An 18954-nucleotide genomic window follows, 5' to 3' on the forward strand; every position below is an offset into this window, starting at 1 on the left:
AGAACTAAGAAATCTCCGACCTCTGACTCCAGTGCGTTAAAGACAACTGGGAACTTGGAAATAAACAAGCTCCGTGTAACGGCTTTCCTCCTCTTCGTCTGAGGAGGAGTAAGGATCGGACCAAAGCGCAGCGTGGTAAATGTTCATGATGATTTTAATTAAAGAAAGCACTGAACACTGAATCAAAACAATAAACGATGACGTGAATTTACAAAACTGAAACAGTACCGTGTGGCCCAAAAACTCACACGGAAACAAACACCCACAACTCAAAAGTGAAACCCAGGCTACCTAAGTATGATTCTCAATCAGAGACCACTAACGACACCTGCCTCTGATTGAGAACCATACTAGGCCGAACACAACACAACATAGAAAAACAAACATAGACTGCCCACCCCAACTCACGCCCTGACCATACTAAAACAAAGAATAAAATAACAGAACTATGGTCAGAACGTGACACTCCGACTGGGACAAACTGGTTTGAATGGTCATCCAACTTGTAATTTCAAGTTGGAAACTCGGGTCTCATTCTAGAGCTCCGACTTCTCCGAATTCAACATCTCTGACATCACATTTTTTCCCAATTTGAACTCGTTTTTTTTCCCCGAGTTCCCAGTTGACTTGAACGCACAATTCCACCTCCCAAACAAGTAATGACCTTCTCTATTCATCATGATCATCATCCTCCTCACCACCCCAAGGAGGATGATCTATCTCCAGAATGTGAGATGTACAGTAATGGAGAGAGAGCAGCTGCGCTAAAGTTGTCCCATAACTGTCTGTCAGCATAGAATAGCTAGAGGATGGCTGTGGACAAGCTAAGTCTTGGCTAGGGATTACAAAAAGGGAGCTAGCTATATATCTGTGAGATGTAGCATTACAGTGAGACTTCTCTAAGGCCCTGTCGGCAGGGCTGTCGGTCTGCTGGGCGGCCCACCACCAAGGCTCCAGGCTGGGGAGGGACAACAGCTCTGGTTGGGGCAGGATGAAGGAATCTTGGAGAGATTTATAGAAAGGCTCATGCTCTGTGTAGAGAAGCCACATGATGACGCATGTTGGGCTGCTGTAAAACCAACAAATATAGAAAATCTATTACACATTATGACAAATGAGCCATTCTCTGCTTGGCTTCAGGTTTGAAATTCAATGGTCAGTTAGAGCAAAACCAAGACATTCTGAGATTTTGGCATCATATCGAGAGAATCCCGCAATGGAATTATTTTATTTTATTACTGCAAATGAGGCATGTCCCTCTCCCGGATATGGGTTATTGGAAGTTTGTATGCCAGTGCCATTGATTTTCTATTCACCAGTCCCCTGGTAATCTGACTGGAATATGTCTAGGCACCGGCAAATTCCATGAACAATGGCTCATGCTGCTGTTTGACATCTGTCCAAAAAGTGCATGATTTCAATATGGTATATTCATCAGTGTTTGATCTGCAAATAAAATGTGCCCACAGCAATGCCTCTATGACTTGGCAGTTCCATATTTCCTTTGTCTCTCCAAAAGCTACATGGGGCAATATATCACTAGCTAGCTATCATGGCAACCGAAACCGAACTTGAAGAAGTGGGCGGCCCTCTCTTGGCAGGTTAGTTGTGGTGCCATATTCTTTCCATTTTTTAATAATGGATTTAATGGTGCTCCGTGGGATGTTCACAGTTTCTGATAAAAATGTTTAACTCAACCCTGATCTGTACTTCTCCACAACCTTGTCCCTGACCTGTTTGGAGAGCTCCTTGGTCTTCATGGTGCCACTTGCTTGGTGGTGCCGCTTGCTTAGTGGTGTTGCAGACTCTGGGGCCTTTCAGAACAAGTGTACATATGCTGAGATCATGTGACACTTAGATTGCAAACAGGTGGACTTTATTTAACTAATTATGTGACTTCTGAAGGTAATTGGTTGCACCAGATCTTATTTAGGGGCTTCATAGGGGATACATACGGACGCACCACGTTCAGTTTTTTATTTTTAGACATTTTTTAAATAAGTTATTTTTTTCATTTCACTTCAGCAATTTTGACTATTTTGTGTATGACCATTACATGAAGTCCAAATAAAAATCCATTTACATTTCAGGTTGTAATGCAACGAAATAGGAAAAACGCAAAGGGGATGAATACAAGGCACTGTACATTTTCCCTGACACCCAAAAGTACTCGTTACATGTTGACAGGAAAATGGTCCAATTCACACACGTATCAAGATAACATCCCTGGTCATCCCTACTGCCGCTGATCTGGTGGACTCACTAAACACAAACGCTTCGTTTGGAAAATATGTCTGAGTGTTGGACTGTGCCGCAAGGATGGTGCCAGGTTTCCTCCAGACGCAATGGTTGGCATTCAGGCGAAAGAGTTCAATCTTGGTTTCATGGAGACCAGAGAATCTTGTTTCTCAAGGAGAGTCTTTAGGTGCTTTTGGCAAACTCCAATCTCGCCACTCTACCATAAAGGCCTGATTGGTGAAGTGCTGCAGAGATGGTTGTACTTCTGGAAGATTCTCCCATCTCTACAGAGGAACTCTCAAGCTCTGTCAGAAGGACCATCAGGATCTTGGTCACCTCCCTGACCAAGGCCCTTCTACCCCGATTGCTCAGTTTGGCAGGGAGGCCAGCTCTAGGAAGAGTCTTGGAAGTTCCAAACTTTTTCCATTTAGGAATGATTTAGGCCACAGTGTTCTTGGGGACCTTCAATACTGCAGACATTTCTTTGTACCCTTCCACAGATCTGTGCCTCGACACAATCCTGTCTCGGAGCTCTACGGACAATTCCTTTAACCTCATGGCTTGGTTTTTGCTCTGACGTGCACTGTCAATTGTGGGACCTTATATAGACAGATGTGTGTTTTTCCAAATCATGCCCAATCAATTGAATTTACCACAGGTGGACTCCAAGTTGTAGAAACATCAAGGATGATCAATGGAAACAAGATGCACCTGAGCTCAATTTCTAATCTCATACCAAAGGGTCTGAATACTTATGTAAATAAGGTATTTCTGTATTTTAACATTTCTAAAAGCCTGTTTTGAGCTTTGTCATTATGGGGTATTGTGTATAGATTGATGAGTAATTTTTTTATATTTTTTATCCATTTTAGAATAAGACTGTTACAAAATGTGGAAAAAGTCATTGGGACTGAAAACTTTTCGAAGGCACTGTATATATAAATATATGTATTTACCCCAAAAATATATGGAGGATTGGAAATAATGCAGACAATTACGCTGATGGAAGCTACAATCTATTTGCAATAATAAAGCTGATCTACCCCCTTAAAAATATATATCATTTATAATTTGACCTGTTGGGTTGGTTTGTTCTGGGACAGAAAGCATTTCTAAATAGCCTCTAACTGACTGCATAACTGTGCCAAACACTAGAACACTAGAGTTCTGTATTTATTTTCTCAGTCAACCTTGTGTTGTGTTTTGTTGTGTTCTTGAATGTAGCCCTGTTTCTTTGTGTTCTTGAACGTAGCCCTGTCTTTAATTTTTCTTCATTAATTTCACCTGTGTTAGTTACTCACATGGTCTCATCAGCTCCTTACTTAGTTCAGTTTATTCTGTTTGTGCCTTTGTGAGGTATTGTTCGTTTTGACTCTACTAAGCCATTTCCTAGCTCGTTTGTGAGAACCAGTTATAGCCTTCAGTCCTAGTTTTGATTCACCTGCATGTTTGCCTACCTGTGTATGACCATTGCCTGCCTGTGAAAGTAACATAAACGCCTGCCGTGCTCTGCGCATCAATCTACACCTTTTTCTCCATGAGTATTCATTACAGTAATGTACCTGTCAGAATAGAACAGAGTAGATCATGTTAGAGAGCTCACTGTGATTCATATTAGCTTGATTAACTATAATGAACACAAAAAAATTAACACGTGAAGTGTTGGTCCCATGTTTCATGAGCTGAAATAAAAGACAACAGATATATTCCGAACACAGAAAAAGCTTATTTCTCTCAAATGTTGAGCACAAATTAGTTTAGTTAGTGAGAATTTCTCCTTTGACAATATAATCCATCCACCTGACAGATGTGGCATATCAAGAAGCTGATTAAACAGCATGATCATTACACAGGTGCACCTTGTGTTGAGGACAATAAAAGGCCCCCCTAAAATGAGCAGTTTGTCACACAACACAATGCCACAGATGTCTCAAGTTTTGATGGAGCGTGAAATTGGCATGCTAACTGCAGGAATGTTCACCAGAGTTGTTGCCAGATAATTTAATGTTATGTTCTCTACCATAAGCTTTCTCCAACATCGTTTTAGAGAATTTGACAGTACGTCCAACCGGCCTCATAACCGCAGACCATGTGTAACCACGCCAGCCAAGGACCTCCACATCCGGCTTCTTCGCTTGCGGGATCATCTGAGACCAGCCACCTGGACAGCTGATGAAACAGAAGTATTTCTGTCTGTAATAAAGCCCTTTTATGGGTAAAAACTAATTCTGATTGGCTGGACCTATTTGCTTATATGAACTGTAACTCAGTAAAATCATTGACATTTTTGCATGTAGCATTTACATTTTTGTTCAGTTTTGTTCATTTAAAGTAAATAAATATGTCTAGGACTAAATAAGGTTGTGGTACCACTCTCACCCATCCCTCCATCTCCTTCAGATTAACACCATGTGAGTTGTCAGTGTTCCTGTTGTCTTAGAGACAGATAGACTGGCCTTGAACCTGACTGACTGGGGGATGGAAAACCTCAGAGCTCCCAGTCCGAACCTCTCAGGTGTGATCTCATCTTCCTCGTCCTCCAAACCGCTTTACATAGTGGGCACTCTTCTCTCAAAGAACCCTTTTTGGAATGATATCAACTACACAACTGCATTATTTGAAGCAGGTTTGTTTCTACACAGCTGACAAGAAGTAGCCTTGCATACCTTTCAGCACAAACAAAAAAGTAAAGCAGCCTTGGCTTGTGCGAGCTGGAAGAGCTCATAGGAGCATCTCCTGTTTCTGTAGCGTGAGGCAGCTTGATGTACAAGTACACCCCCTGAATAGGACGCTAGTCTATCATTACCTCCAATTAATCTGATTAATGCTGTCCAGGTCGGACCCCCCTGTAGCCATGAATGGCTGCACCTGGTCAGCAACAATGTTCAGATACGCTGTGGCGTTCAAATATTGCTCAATTGGTATCAATGGACCTAACGTGTGCCAGGAAAACATTCCCCACACCATTATACCACTGCCACCAGCCTGTACCGTTGACACCAGGCAGGAGGGGCCATGGACTTATGCTGCTTACACCAAATCCGTGATTGAACCATGATTCTTTGGATCAGGCAATGTTTTTTCACTCCTCAATTGTCCGGTGTTCGTGATCACGTGCCAACTGGAGCAGCTTGTTCTTGTTTTTAGCTGATAGGAGTGGAACCTGGTGTGGTCATCTGCTGGAGTAGCCCATTTGTGACAAGGACCGACGAGTTGTGCTTTCCGAGAAGCCGTTCTGCATACCACTGTTGTACTGTGCTGTTATTTGTCTGTTTGTGACCTGCCTGTTAGCTTGCACAATTCTTGTCATTCTCCTTCGATCTCTCTCATCAAAGAGCTGTTGTCGCCCACAGGACTACCGCTGACTGGATGTTTTTTATTTGTTGCATCTTTCTCAGTAAACCCTAGACAGTGTCGTGCGTGAAAAGCCCAGGAGGCCGTTTCAGAGGTCCTGGAATTGGCGCACTTGGAACCGATGATCATACCACGCTCAAAGTCGCTTAGGTCACTCGTTTTGCCCATTAGAACTATCAATCGAACATTAACTGAATGCCTCGATGCCTGTCTGCCTGCTTCATACAGCAAGCCACGGCCACATGGCTCACTGTCTCTATGATCGAACAATTTTCATGAACGGGTTGGTGTACCTAATAAACTGTCCACTGAGTGTATAATACAGTGGTGTCTCTTTCACTGTTAATACAATTAAAAACAGACTACCTAGAGTCAAGTCTGGCCATATTTACTTCTGTCAATCTCAACACATTTCCTGGTATGTAGCCCCTAGCCCTCACATAAATGACCACGCACATTGGCGGCCTACTCAGGTGTCGGTCTGCACACTGTCCTTCCCTTTTTCACACTCACAAGTATCTATTCAAATACCACCCAGTCTTCCTCAACATCTGACATACCACCCAAATGGGACTGTATAGATACTCTCCAGACCAGCAGACATCACGAGTCACTTATTTGGAAGTCTTCACTACAAAATTAAATATAACACTATAATATTGTATCGCTTGTTTTTCTATGGTCTTAATTCTATTTGGACAGCTGAGGAAGTCCGTGTTTCAAAAGTCATGGCAAGGCATTAAACCTCATCTCATTTGAATTGTACTTGTTGCATGTCATCCATTCACTATAACACATGCTGTGCAGGTATAAATATCCTCAATGTAGGCTGGGCCTAATACATCACTACGAATCTAAGGGAGTCATTTGCCACAAACGAATAGATATTTCCTCCAGATTTCCTGGTTGAATGTATAGAATAGGTAAACAGAGTGTCAAGGGATCCCATAATGAATACAGCTGTGTCCAGATAGAGGCTTTCAGCTGGGCTTAATTCCCCAAAGACAAGGGAGTAAAAACAAAAGTGTCTGTGTTTATCATACAAGACTTTCCATCATCATCTGTCTAACCTGACATGAAATAACTGCTAGGTCTGTTTTTTTTTTAGACAATAGACAACTTCATATTTCACAGACATGGATCCACTAAACTAGACATGACGTTGTCTGGGACTTAATGCCTGACCTCCAACATGAAGAAAAAAAGATGAATAAAGATCAATAACTCAGTAATACAGTTCAACAAACATTAATGACATCATACTTGCTCAAAGCTACATGTTCCCACAATGTCCACACCCATATTGTTTGTTCTCATAATTAAAACAATTATACTTTCTCATCCTTTGGATATTTCTTCTAATATTTTAATGCCGTATTGCTAATGGTTCTATTTTATTTTATTTATCTCTGTAGCCCACATTTTCTCAATATTTAAATAAAAATGCATTTGATTCATCCACTGTCTTATCGACGGAGGACTGTTCGAATAATAACTTAAGTTATGGGCCATATCAAGTAAGATATGACCCATAAATCCTGCTCTTATTCAGATCACTTACTGTACATCGTATATCCATTAAAATGTTGCTTGTAAATTCTATACATGACTGGTCTAGGATGTTGTGTGATGCATATGGACAGCTAGGGTATACATTTCCCAGTCTACAGGAAAATCCTCCAATTTCCTGCAGACACTGAACTTCTAATATCTATTGTAATATCAAAGTATAAGGGGACAGCTGGCTTCCGTTATCCGCCTCTAGTCTGGAATAAAGAATGAAATGCAGAGTCGTCCACACCTGTCAATGGTTAAAGACAAGGGTTCCAACATGGCAGTCGTGTGATGAGTGGAGGAAAGTCAACTCATAAAACCTTAATATATAAACTAGCCTCTAGGTCTTTTTACAAAGTCAGGTTTTGCTGTATCATCATATTTGTTGGAGCTGCGTGCTACTGTAGCTGTACACTCATTCCACCAGGGTTCATTCATGTTTTCCATGAAATATTAGCAAAATGAGGCAGGATAGAGAAACAGAAAGATAGGCTATGCACTGTTACAGATTCTGTCAGTAGGCCTACAGTAAGTTATCACTCATCACAGACCTACAGTTGCTGAAACAAAACCCCTCAATACTCAAAACCTGTCTAATCTGTTGTGCCTGCTCTGCTACCACTTCTAGGACATTGCATCCCTTGTCTGCGAAATACAAGTTTGAAGTAACAAAATCTACCATCTGACATGTACGCTCAGACAGGTACATGGGAAGTGCTCTTTCAAGGTGGTGTGCACCCTTCCTGGGTTCGTCCCAAATGGCACCCTATTCCCTTTATAGCAACCAAAACTTGTCAAAAGTAGTGCACTATATAGGGAATAGCGTGCCATTTGGGGCAAAGGCCTAGTCCTGCCTGCCTGCTAGGGGAGAACTGTGAGGGGCTCTGTGTGCCGGGAGCCCGGGCTCAGGGATGGGGGATCCAGTTGCAGGGAGCTGAATCGGCGCTCTGTTGGGGCTCGGCTGGACACTGTCACTGCGTGTTTGTTGAGGGCGGGTCAATGAGGACTTTCTTTGACATAGGAATTTCACAGCACACGACTGCAACAGCAGCAGCGCTAGGCGGAGAGCTCTACTCTGGCTCCAGCTCACAGGCATGAGCGGATATACAGTACTGACTGTAGGTGAGGTGGGCAGGGAGGATAGGCAGCTGTGGCCCGGAACACTGAAACGTCAGTAAACAAATCAGAAGACAATAAAGAATGGCAGCTTTACTGCGAGGCCAACAAGAGGAGAAGAGGAAATGTCTCTATGGGGAAATGTACCGGGTGACCGTGTCCCTTTCACATTTTGTCAGATAAATGTCCATGTACAGTATGTTGAGTATGCTGCGCTGGAGAGCAGTGGAGTATCAATGTGCCACCTTGCCCCAGACAAAACAAGTGTATATAAAATCACATGTTATTTGTCACATGTGCCGAATACAACAGGAGGAGACCAGACCGTGAAATGTTTACTCAGCATATGTGTTGTTTCATTGTTTCTATGTCTTCACTATTATTGTACAATGTAGAATATAGTCTAAATAAAGAAAAACCCTTGAATGAGTAGGTTTGTCCAAACTTTTGACTGGTACTGTACATGAAGACATGGTGAAGTGACTAGGCATCAGGATAGATAATAATAAGGTATTTGAGGTAGATATGTACATGAAGGCAGGATAAAGTGACTAGGTATCAGGATAGATAATAATAATGTATTTGAGGTAGATATGTACATGAAGGCAGGGTAAAGTGACTAGGCATCAGGATAGATAATAATAAGGTATTTGAGGTAGATATGTACATGAAGGCAGGGTAAAGTGACTAGACATCAGGATAGATAATAATAATGTATTTGAGGTAGATATGTACATGAAGGCAGGGTAAAGTACTAGGCATCAGGATAGATAATAATAATGTATTTGAGGTAGATATGTACATGAAGGCAGGGTAAAGTGACTAGGCATCAGGATAGATAATAATAATGTATTTGAGGTAGATATGTACATGAAGGCAGGGTAAAGTGACTAGACATCAGGATAGATAATAATAAGGTATTTGAGGTAGATATGTACATGAAGGCAGGGTAAAGTGACTAGGCATGAGGATAGATAATAATAAGGTATTTGAGGTAGGTATGTACATGAAGGCAGGGTAAAGTGACTAGGCATCAGGATAGATAATAATAAGGTATTTGAGGTAGGTATGTACATGAAGGCAGGGTAAAGTGACTAGGCATCAGGATAGATAATAATAGGAGTAAAATAAAGTTGAGAGCAGCAGCAGCAAATGATGAGTGTGAAAGTGTGCTGTGTGTGTGTGTGTGTGTGTGTGTGTGTGTGTGTGCGTGTGTGTGTGTCAGTATGTGTTTTTGTGTTGTGTTTGTGTGTGCCTATGTAGTGTAGGCTATGTGTGTGGGTTTTGTGTGTGAGTGTCAGTGTGCAGGGTAAACAAACAACCCATCTGTCTACAGTCTAGACTTGTCACCTGGCCCAGAAAATAATTGCACTGCTGTAGGTTACTCATACATAATCACAGTCTCTGAAGAGGTCTAGGGCTATATTAGACGATACAGTAATACATCTCATGTGAGTTTCACAATGCAGTGAAGTGCATGCATGGTCTTCTGCCACCTACCACTACATCAATCCCTTGTATTATTATTACTTACTTACTATGACCATGCAAGTTGCAATTTGAGAAGGTTTTGCTTTCCAAGCAAGCAAGACACACCTTCCAATGAAACGGCTTCTTTACACCATACATGTGTGCTACATTTGTTTCCTCCTTCAATGTCAGCTGAGGGCGACAGAGGGAGGTGTGTTTCTCCGAGTCCCGAGCGAAGAATTCACTCACTCAGTCCACGATATCTTGCATATTAGAAACGTCGGCGTAGGCTACAAGGCGGTCGTCATAGATTCCACCGTGGTGCTTGTATGAGTGTGGAGAGAGATTGGACTTCTCCCGCAGATTGTGACATCCACCGGTTGTGGGTTGTTTGCCTCGCGCTAAAACACACCGATGGAGCTTTTCAAGATAGATCGAGGTTTGTTCTCTGTCATGATCTCCTGAAGAAAGATAACGGAACGACTCTTAGAAAGGAGGAAGCCACTTTATATTCATCTATTGATCTATTATCCCCGGTGCATTTTCGGTTCCCTGTCAAAGTTGTAAAGGATCAGCTGGAATGGAAATAATTCGCGTATGTCTCCTGCCACGTCTGGACCGTTGTAAAAAGTCTCAAGAAAGAATGAAGTAACCGCTATGGAGCCGGACAATGCCCCGTACTCCAAACTCAAAACAGCTGGAGTCGGGGGGTGAGTACACGTTATCCAAACAAATAGCTCTCCCTTTCATCTCTTATGTAGACTGATAATGATTTAACTTACTTGTGAGCATCTGTTCATCTCCAGTAGGACATTGCGTTTCCATACATTCCAGAAGAAACCCATGTTTATTTTCTTGAGAGCACACAAGAATAGATACAAAGAGGGAATCATGTCGGTGTCAATGAATTAATTATCCATGTTACGTGATCCCAATGTGTAGACTAATATTTTGCCTTGCCATTTTCATGTTGTATTTGTCAGCTATGACATAATAGTCTTATCTATGAGAGGATCCCCAGGGAATAAGGACCTGGCCTATTTTGGGGGAGTTGTGTGTCTGTGCAGAGGACTTGCAGAAACATTGTCAGAGGAAACTTGGAAGAGCCTGTGAAAAGTGCTGCATTCCAGTAGAGCTGGAATCCAAATTATACACAAATTACTATTAATAATTTGGGTATTATTAGATAGTTATTAATGATAGCAATAACACATTTAGGATTTCAGACAGTGCATTGCAATGTGTTAGTAAAATACAAGTTCCAATTAAAAACATTTAGTTTAAAAAAATGAAGCATTTCCCTTTTATAAACTCTGGTGAATGTAAAAGTTGCACTCTCTGCTGCTTGTGCAGCTGGGCACTGCTGCAGTGCCAGATGAATGCTGTGGGAGTGATTGTTGGGATTGGGGTTAGATTTAGAGAGAGGAGGGGTGGATCCTATTATTCCCTCCCCTCCTTTTCCACTCCTCTTCTTTCCTACATCTCACAGTTCTCATTGGCTAGTTCGATAAGTGGGTGGGGAATACACTATTCATTAAAAAAAGTTGCATCATATTACATTCAATCTAGTTGAGTTCACAACTCAACTAGCCTAACGTAATAAACACCTGAGTGGCTTGTTTATCTTTCTGGTCTCGATGAGAGAGAAAAAAGCTACAGGGGGAGGTTCTCTTCTCCGCTGGCCATCCAGTAAATGTGGAGAAAGAGTTAAGATGGACTGTCGGCTTGTTCATTTCCCAAAGCGGAAGGCTCTCTTTTGATTTCCCATGTAAACCAGATGCATCCAGATGTAGCCGACCCGCTAAAATTGCGCTAATTTAAAAACAATTCAGTGCCTTATGGGATTCCACTTCACTCTGAAGCCGGCAGCGTTGCTGGCTCGGCCAAAGTGATTATTGGAGGGTCTAATGACCCCTTACACCCTCAATAATTTTCACTCCCTCATTTTTGGGACACTTGTGCATATGGCGAAGGCGCGCACGAACGTGCAAATGGAGGGGCGAGGGGAAGGGGGTCGTTTGGGATTCAGCCAGTGTCTCCCTCCCTCCCTCCTTGGCTGCCTGGCTGGAGTTTTCAGGCCTGCAGGTCTTTGCGAGGCCTTATTCTGTAAGAGGAAACCCCACAGAAGTCAATGGGTTTAACAGATTGTGGACAAGCTGCTGTGCCGTAACCACATACTTACTTTAAGGCACTCTCATCCAGCTAAAATACTCATTGCTGGTGCCTTGTAAATGTTTTTATTTTTATTTTATTTCACCTTTATTTAACCAGGTAGGCCAGTTGAGAACAATTCCTCATTTACAACTGCGACCTGGCCAAGGTAAAGCAAAAGCAGTGCGATACAAACAACAACACAGAGTTACACATGGAATAAACAAACGTATATTCAATAACACAATAGGAAAAAAAAATCTATACAGTGTGTGCAAATGAGGTAAGATTCGGGAGGTAAGGCATCAAATAGGCCATAGTGGTGAAGTAATTACAATTCAGCAATTAAACACTGGACTGATAGATGTGCAGAAGATGAATGTGCAAGTAGAGATACATGGGTGCAAAGGAGCAAAGAAATCAAATAAATAACCATATGGGGATGAGGTAGTTGGATGGGCTATTTACAGATGGGTTATGTACAGGTGCAGTGATCTGTGAGCTGCTCTGACAGCTGATGCTTAAAGTTAGTGAGGGAGATATGAGTCTCCAGCTTCAGTGATTTTTGAAATTCGTTCCAGTCATTGGCAGCAGAGAACTGGGAGGAAAGGCGGCCAAAGGAGGAATAGGCTTTGGGGGTGACCAGTGAAATATACCTGCTGGAGCGTGTGCTATGGGTGGGTGCTGCTATGGTGACCAGTGAGCTGAGATAAAGCGGGGCTTTACCTAGCAAAGACTTATCGATGACCTGGAGCCGGTGGGTTTGGCGATGAATATGATGCGAGGGCAAGCCAACGAGAGCATACAGGTCTGCATTGCTGGTGAAACCAAATACAGGCATAACATTTTTACACTTTATATGTGTAAAAACACTTATCCAAGCCGACATCCAGGCTGAAAACTACTCATAGATAATCCCAGTACATCGTTGAGACTCATTCTTTGGTCTCATCTACTTTCAATATCTTCAGTTTAACGTAGTCATGGTAACTACTACAAAACACACTCACAGGATAACATAAGCCCGTTTATGTATGTGAAGTCACTATCTGACCTGTAAGTGCTGACTGATGGTTTACTGCATTGGTTTCCTGTGTTGAGTTCCTTAGTGTTGATGTTTCCAGATGTTTGTCTCCCCCTGCTCTTGTAAATGAAGGACTTTTTCTATTTTTTCCCCCTCTCATTGCCTCCTTGATTTCTAAGAACCATTGGTGGGGTTAATGCAAGTGTTTGGAGGGCCTACTCAGAGGCAGTCTGAGGGGGAGCAGTAGCTACCTAGCCCTCCTAAGGGCCAGATCATCTGGTGCATCAGTGACTAGAACATCTAGATGGGATTTAGGTGAAAGCAGTACTGATGCTGCTGCCTCAATGGGTTACTGTGCATAAGATCTGACCACTCAGGAGCAATAACGTTATAAATTGTTTAATACTTATAAACAAAAATGCTATGAGTGTAGAAATAACCTTATACAACCCCAGTTATGTGTGTGTGTGTGTGTGTGTGTGTGTGTGTGTGTGTGTGTGTGTGTGTGTGTGTGTGTGTGTGTGTGCAGGTGTGTGTGCAGGTGTGTGTGCAGGTGTGTGTGCAGGTGTGTGTGTGTGCAGGTGTGTGTGTGTGTATGACCATGTTCTTTCTCTACCCCACAGGAGAGCTCTGATACTCTGGACTATTCTCTATAGTGCTTGTTTTGTGGGACTAACACAAGCACACCCTGAAGGTGAGGTTTCATTATTTCATTCTGGAGTAAGAATTCATGAATATACAAATGTGTATATCTCTTATTGGATATCAATGTAGACCAAATGGGTCTAGACACACACACTTTACACACACACACATTTTACACACACACACACACACACACACACACACACACACACACACACACACACACACACACACACACACACACACACACACACACACACACACACACACACACACACACACACACACACACACACACTTGGAGAGAGTCAAGTTAAGGCCCACAGCCTAAAGTGTATGATTTAATATACAGAGGTGAAAGGTGGATTGTAAATTAGATCATATCTTCTGATGTGGAAGTGGAGATGTGATGGAGATAAATCTCTCTGTTCTATTTCAATGGTGGGAGATGAAGCTTCTACTGGGATTATCTGGAATCTTCTGATATCCCTCAGAATGTGGGATACTCTCAAACAATACTGCGCACCCCCCTCCACTATCTCTGATGAGACAGCTGCATTTATAGTCTGTGGAGATCTGGATGTACTTTAACCTGTAATAGGGTTTTCACTGTGCCACTTCCTCTAGCAAACCCACTATTATGTTATTACAATTCATCACGTATCTACTTAGTGCACTTACTGCACTTTCAGAATGAAAACCAGATCATTTTAAACTCCAGTATCATGGGACATTCTGCTGATGAAGGACATTTTTGTTTTTGTCTTCAAGTTCAGCTTCAGTTCTTTCCATGTGCAGGGGGTCTGTCATGCCCTCCCTGCCTACCACTTGCCTGAACATATCAGCCTCACAAATGGCACCCTATTCCCTATATAGTGCACAACTTTTGACCAGAGCCTTATGGGTACTTGTCAAAACGCAAGCATAATATACAGCCTGCAAACCCACCTCCTTCCCTTATAACATGACTGATGTCCCAATAGCCTTTGAGAATCATAGCTGCAGAGAGAGTGTCTGTACTGTTGTGTAATTCTTCCTCTCTATAGTAGCACTGTATATCATTCAACTCTCTCAGTGTTTACTTGACTGTTGTCCACATTTGTTTTACATCAGTTCTGAAGGAATCTGCTCTTGGACAATATGTGGGTCACAAAGACAGGGTTAACCATTTCAGCCACAATACTTCAACCTGGGGTTTGTTCTGATAATTGTATTATGTACAATGGAGAATCATGTTATCGATGTTCATGGTATTTCTATCTACAATGTTCCACAATGTTTGCCTGTTGAACTTGGTCCTTAACAGGGCTCCAAAAGGGTTATTCTGTACCCATAGGATAACCCTTTTTGGTTCCAGATAGAACGCTTTTGAGTTTCATGTAGAACCCTCTGTGGAAATGGTTTTACATGGAACTGAAAAGGGTTCTACATGGAACCAAAAAATAGTTATTCAAATGGTTATCCTATGAGGACAGCCAAAGAACCCTTTTAGGTTCTAGATAGCACATTTTTTTCTGAGTGTAGCCTAGCTGGTGCAGGGAGCTGGTTCATGATGCTGATTCAGCCTTTGTGGGCCTCAATCAGTATGGTGCAAACACTGTCCCTGGTGGTACCCAGATGGCTTACTACAGTACCATACTTCAGATATATTACTCCACATAGACATAGAGTTTGACATAGAGAAGAAGGATGATGATTTGTATAAAGAAATACACAAGTTACTGTAGGCAAGCAATAGACTGGACTGGACTGTATCAGGTTGATCTCCTATCAGCTATTTAAAAGCAAGTGTAACGTTGTAACAATGTTGTAACAATGTTGTAACAAGTGTTGAAGGTTTTGCTACAACAACTCATCTGATTTATTCGATTTTCCTTCTAGACCATTTGATCTCCTGTAAGTAAAGCTGCTTTCGTAAAGCTGAATGTCTTTCTTACCAGCATGTCTTTCTTACCAGTTTCACAAATGTGTAGAATGTAGAGCACTTCCTGTAGAGCACTTCCTTTAGAGCACTTCCTGTAGAGCACTTCCTGTAGAGAACTTCCTGTAAAGCACTTCCTTTAGAGCACTTCCTTTAGAGCACTTCCTGTAGAGCACTTCCTTTAGAGCACTTCCTTTAGAGCACTTCCTGTAGAGCACTTCCTTTAGAGCACTTCCTGTAGAGCACTTCCTGTAGAGCACGTCCTTTAGAGCACTTCCTTTAGAGCACTTCCTTTAGAGCACTTCCTGTAGAGCACTTCCTGTAGAGCACTTCCTATAGAGCTCTTACTGTCCTGGTTTGGGGGTCAGGGTCTGACATAAGTACTCATTTGAAATTTGAGCATCTTAAAACATTTATGCAGTCACGAACACTAAGCACAAAGCACTATAAGTTTAACCGGCATATGGTTACAACAATTATCTATAATCTCTATTCCTTCCCATGAGATTGTAATTAAAACCTGGAACATCCAGGCTACTGTAAAGTTTCCACAATACAATAACTGCTTAATCCTGGCCTCCTGTCTCAGTCAGTTCCAGTCATTTTTACACCGTACTCAGCAGAACACATTGTTCATTTCCAGACAAAGGAAAAGGAGGTTTTCTGTCTGCTTTGTAGATCTGCAGATATCCTTCATTGTTAAAAACCACCATCACTGTCTTCTCTCCAGGGAGCCGTTGAACTTCTGTTTCAAGAGGTTTTTCTAACCAAGACTGACATAATAGCTACATAATCTGTGGGCCGTTGGTGGAGTTGAACGTTGATGCACAGCCCCAGTGGAGATCGCTGGCTATCCCTTTATGAGCGGTTTTTGCCACAGGATTTCCACATTTTAGTCAGGGAGCTGCCAGTTTGGACTCAGAACAGGTTCAGATATGGCTCGGGCTTGCAGTGTTTCATTTATTTGGTTACAGAACTAACGCAGCAGGTTAGGATAATTAATGTGGCAGGTTAGGAAATGCGTTAGGGTTAGCTAAAATTGTCCCAGAAGCAACTCAAACATATCTCAGGCTGTTCTCAGGCCTTCCCTGAGAACTGCCTTGGTTTCCACTAATGCAATGCTGAAATGTCTGTGATAAACTCTTGTGACCCCTGCTCTTTTAGTTGTTGTAGGTCACACATTCAAAGAATTGTCACAAAGCCTGAAATCACATTGTAAATATATCCCACATGTATGCATAAACAGTTGTTGCTGGTAAGACCTTGGATGAACTGATCTTGATACTTGAGTACGAGGAACACTGTCTTTGAGACTTCAGTCTGAATCAGAAATCTATTCCCCCCACCTATTTTAGTGAATGAGTGATGTCTGACATCAGAAAATCAATTGTTCGCAATGAATCGCAGTTTCACTGTCTCATCTTGATGTCATGATTGATGGAACATATTGCCAACGTTTGACTACTGAATTAAACCAAACACATTATGTAAATTCGGTAACTCAGAAGAGACTCTTTGTCTGAGAGAAATCCTGGAAAGATGGCTGAACGCCTGGAACATGTCCTAGTTTATAACAAGATCTCCTCTGTGCAGTTGACATCACTATATCTGTAGTGAGAGGAGACAGAAAAAGGCAAACATCAACATAAATACGATGTCACTTTGCTGTCACATCACACCTCCAAATACAACCTGTAATCTGACATCATCTGGAAGCTGTCTATAAACAGCCTGATGTTGAGTCTTTGTGTCTGAAACACTTGATTTTTCACCAGTTGAGTTTCCATTTTTCTGAAAATGTCTTTCACATCTTCTAAATGAGCTATGGTCATGTGAACTGCCTAATGGTGTGTTTCTTCTGCTCCTCTGTAGATGTGGACGTTCTACAACAGCTGGGGCTTACAGGGACGAGGACCGGAGGAGGTGTATCGTCCACAGGGGCCCGCTTTGCATCCCAGGGGGTCATCCCCTTTAAGTCTGGGGTCATCCTCACCCAACGGGCCAGGGTCCAGGCCCCACTGTCGTCCGTCCTACCCCCTGCCTCCTACCCCACCACCAACCTGTCTCTGATCCTCAGCCTGTGCTCCCACCGCGTCAACAGCGCCTTCCTCTTCACCGTCCTGTCCAAGAGGAGGAGACTGCAGCTGGGGGTCCAGTTCATCCTGGGGAAGGTGCTGGTCTACGTGGGCCAGAGGGACTTGGTCAGTTTCAATTATGACGTTCACAACGGCCAGTGGCATAACCTGGCCCTGGACATCCGAGGCCAGAGGGTCTCATTATATACTTCTTGTGGGAAGACTAGTGTACATGCAGATCTGCATTCTAAAAAAGAGGAGGCCCTGGATCCCGAGGGTTCTTTCCTCTTGGGTAAGATGGCCCAGAACTCAGTGCAGTTTGAGGGCGCCGTTTGCCAGTTTGATATTTACCCCTCTGCCAAGGCAGCTCATAACTATTGTAAGTACATTAAGAAACAGTGCAGGGAGGCTGACAACTACAGGCCCGTAAATCTCCCATCCCTGCTACCTCTGATCCCCTCAGACCCAAACCTTACTGTCGCCCTCCTCCCCCCTCTAATGCCGACTGAAATACCCAGGAAGGCCCCCAGCCCTAATCTGGCCTTGACTGAGGAAAGAACCAGGACTAAGCTTGTTGTCCCAACTAACCGCCCCACAGTGGCGCCGACCCTCTCTGTTCGTAAGAGTTTTGTGACACCAAAGCCTGGAACTATGTCCCTGTCTCGTCCTGTGGCTGTCGCCCCGACAACGGCCAGGCAGGGATTAAAGCGCCCCTTAGTGGTCACGACCCAAACTGTTACTGTACCCCTCAGGACCATCGAAACACAAACATCCCCAATGCCAACGTCCCGTGGCGACAGTTTAGCTAAAAAGAGCACAGCCGTGGAACCAGGTATTAAAACCCAGAAACCCACGGAGAGCAGTTTGACTGCTGCACCACTTCTTTCCACCACCACAACGCCACCAAAGAAGAAGCCAGGCCACCAAACCACGGCAGCATCCAAACAAGGCTCTTCTTCTTCTGCTTCTTCTTCAAACACCTCTGTCCTCTTCGTACAGAGGAAGCAGCTGACCGCTCTGGCTGCACAGAAACCTGAGCCCAGAGTGACCAATGTGGAGGCTGTCAAAGACACCTCGTTTATCCCTGTCACGCCGCCTGCCACAGATGGCTTCCAAACCTGGGACTTGGAACCGACCCAGTTCTCATTGCTGGCTGGGCCGGGACCACCTGGACTAAAGGGAGAACCAGGACCCGCGGTAAGAACATGTTTTTTAAATAGAGGTGTGTGTGCGCAGCGGTCTAAGGCACTGTATCTCATTGCAAGAGGCGTCACTACAGTCCCTAGTTTGAATTCAGGCTGTATCACATCCGGCCGTGGTTGGGAGTCCCATAGGGCGGCGCACAATTGTCCCAGCGTTGTCTGGGTTTGGTCGTGGTAGGCCGTCATTGTAGATAAGAATTTGTT

The 18954-nt window shown here is 43.1% G+C and overlaps 1 protein-coding gene across 2 annotated transcripts in view; it reads left to right on the plus strand.

The window, feature by feature from the left end:
- Positions 1 to 9905: 9905 nt before the first annotated feature.
- LOC139389650 (collagen alpha-1(XXVII) chain B-like) overlaps positions 9906 to 18954 on the plus strand; it is a 100194-nt gene continuing 91145 nt past the window's right edge. For both annotated transcript variants that reach the window (XM_071136518.1, XM_071136519.1), the window contains exons 1-3: positions 9906 to 10442; positions 13531 to 13601; positions 17346 to 18745. In XM_071136518.1, coding sequence (XP_070992619.1) covers positions 10390 to 10442; positions 13531 to 13601; positions 17346 to 18745 — 1524 coding nt within the window. In that variant the 5' untranslated portion in view covers positions 9906 to 10389. The remainder of the gene's footprint in view (positions 10443 to 13530; positions 13602 to 17345; positions 18746 to 18954) is intronic.

This window comes from Oncorhynchus clarkii, chromosome 30 (assembly GCF_045791955.1).
Source record: "Oncorhynchus clarkii lewisi isolate Uvic-CL-2024 chromosome 30, UVic_Ocla_1.0, whole genome shotgun sequence".
Classification (NCBI taxonomy): Eukaryota; Metazoa; Chordata; class Actinopteri; order Salmoniformes; family Salmonidae; genus Oncorhynchus; species Oncorhynchus clarkii.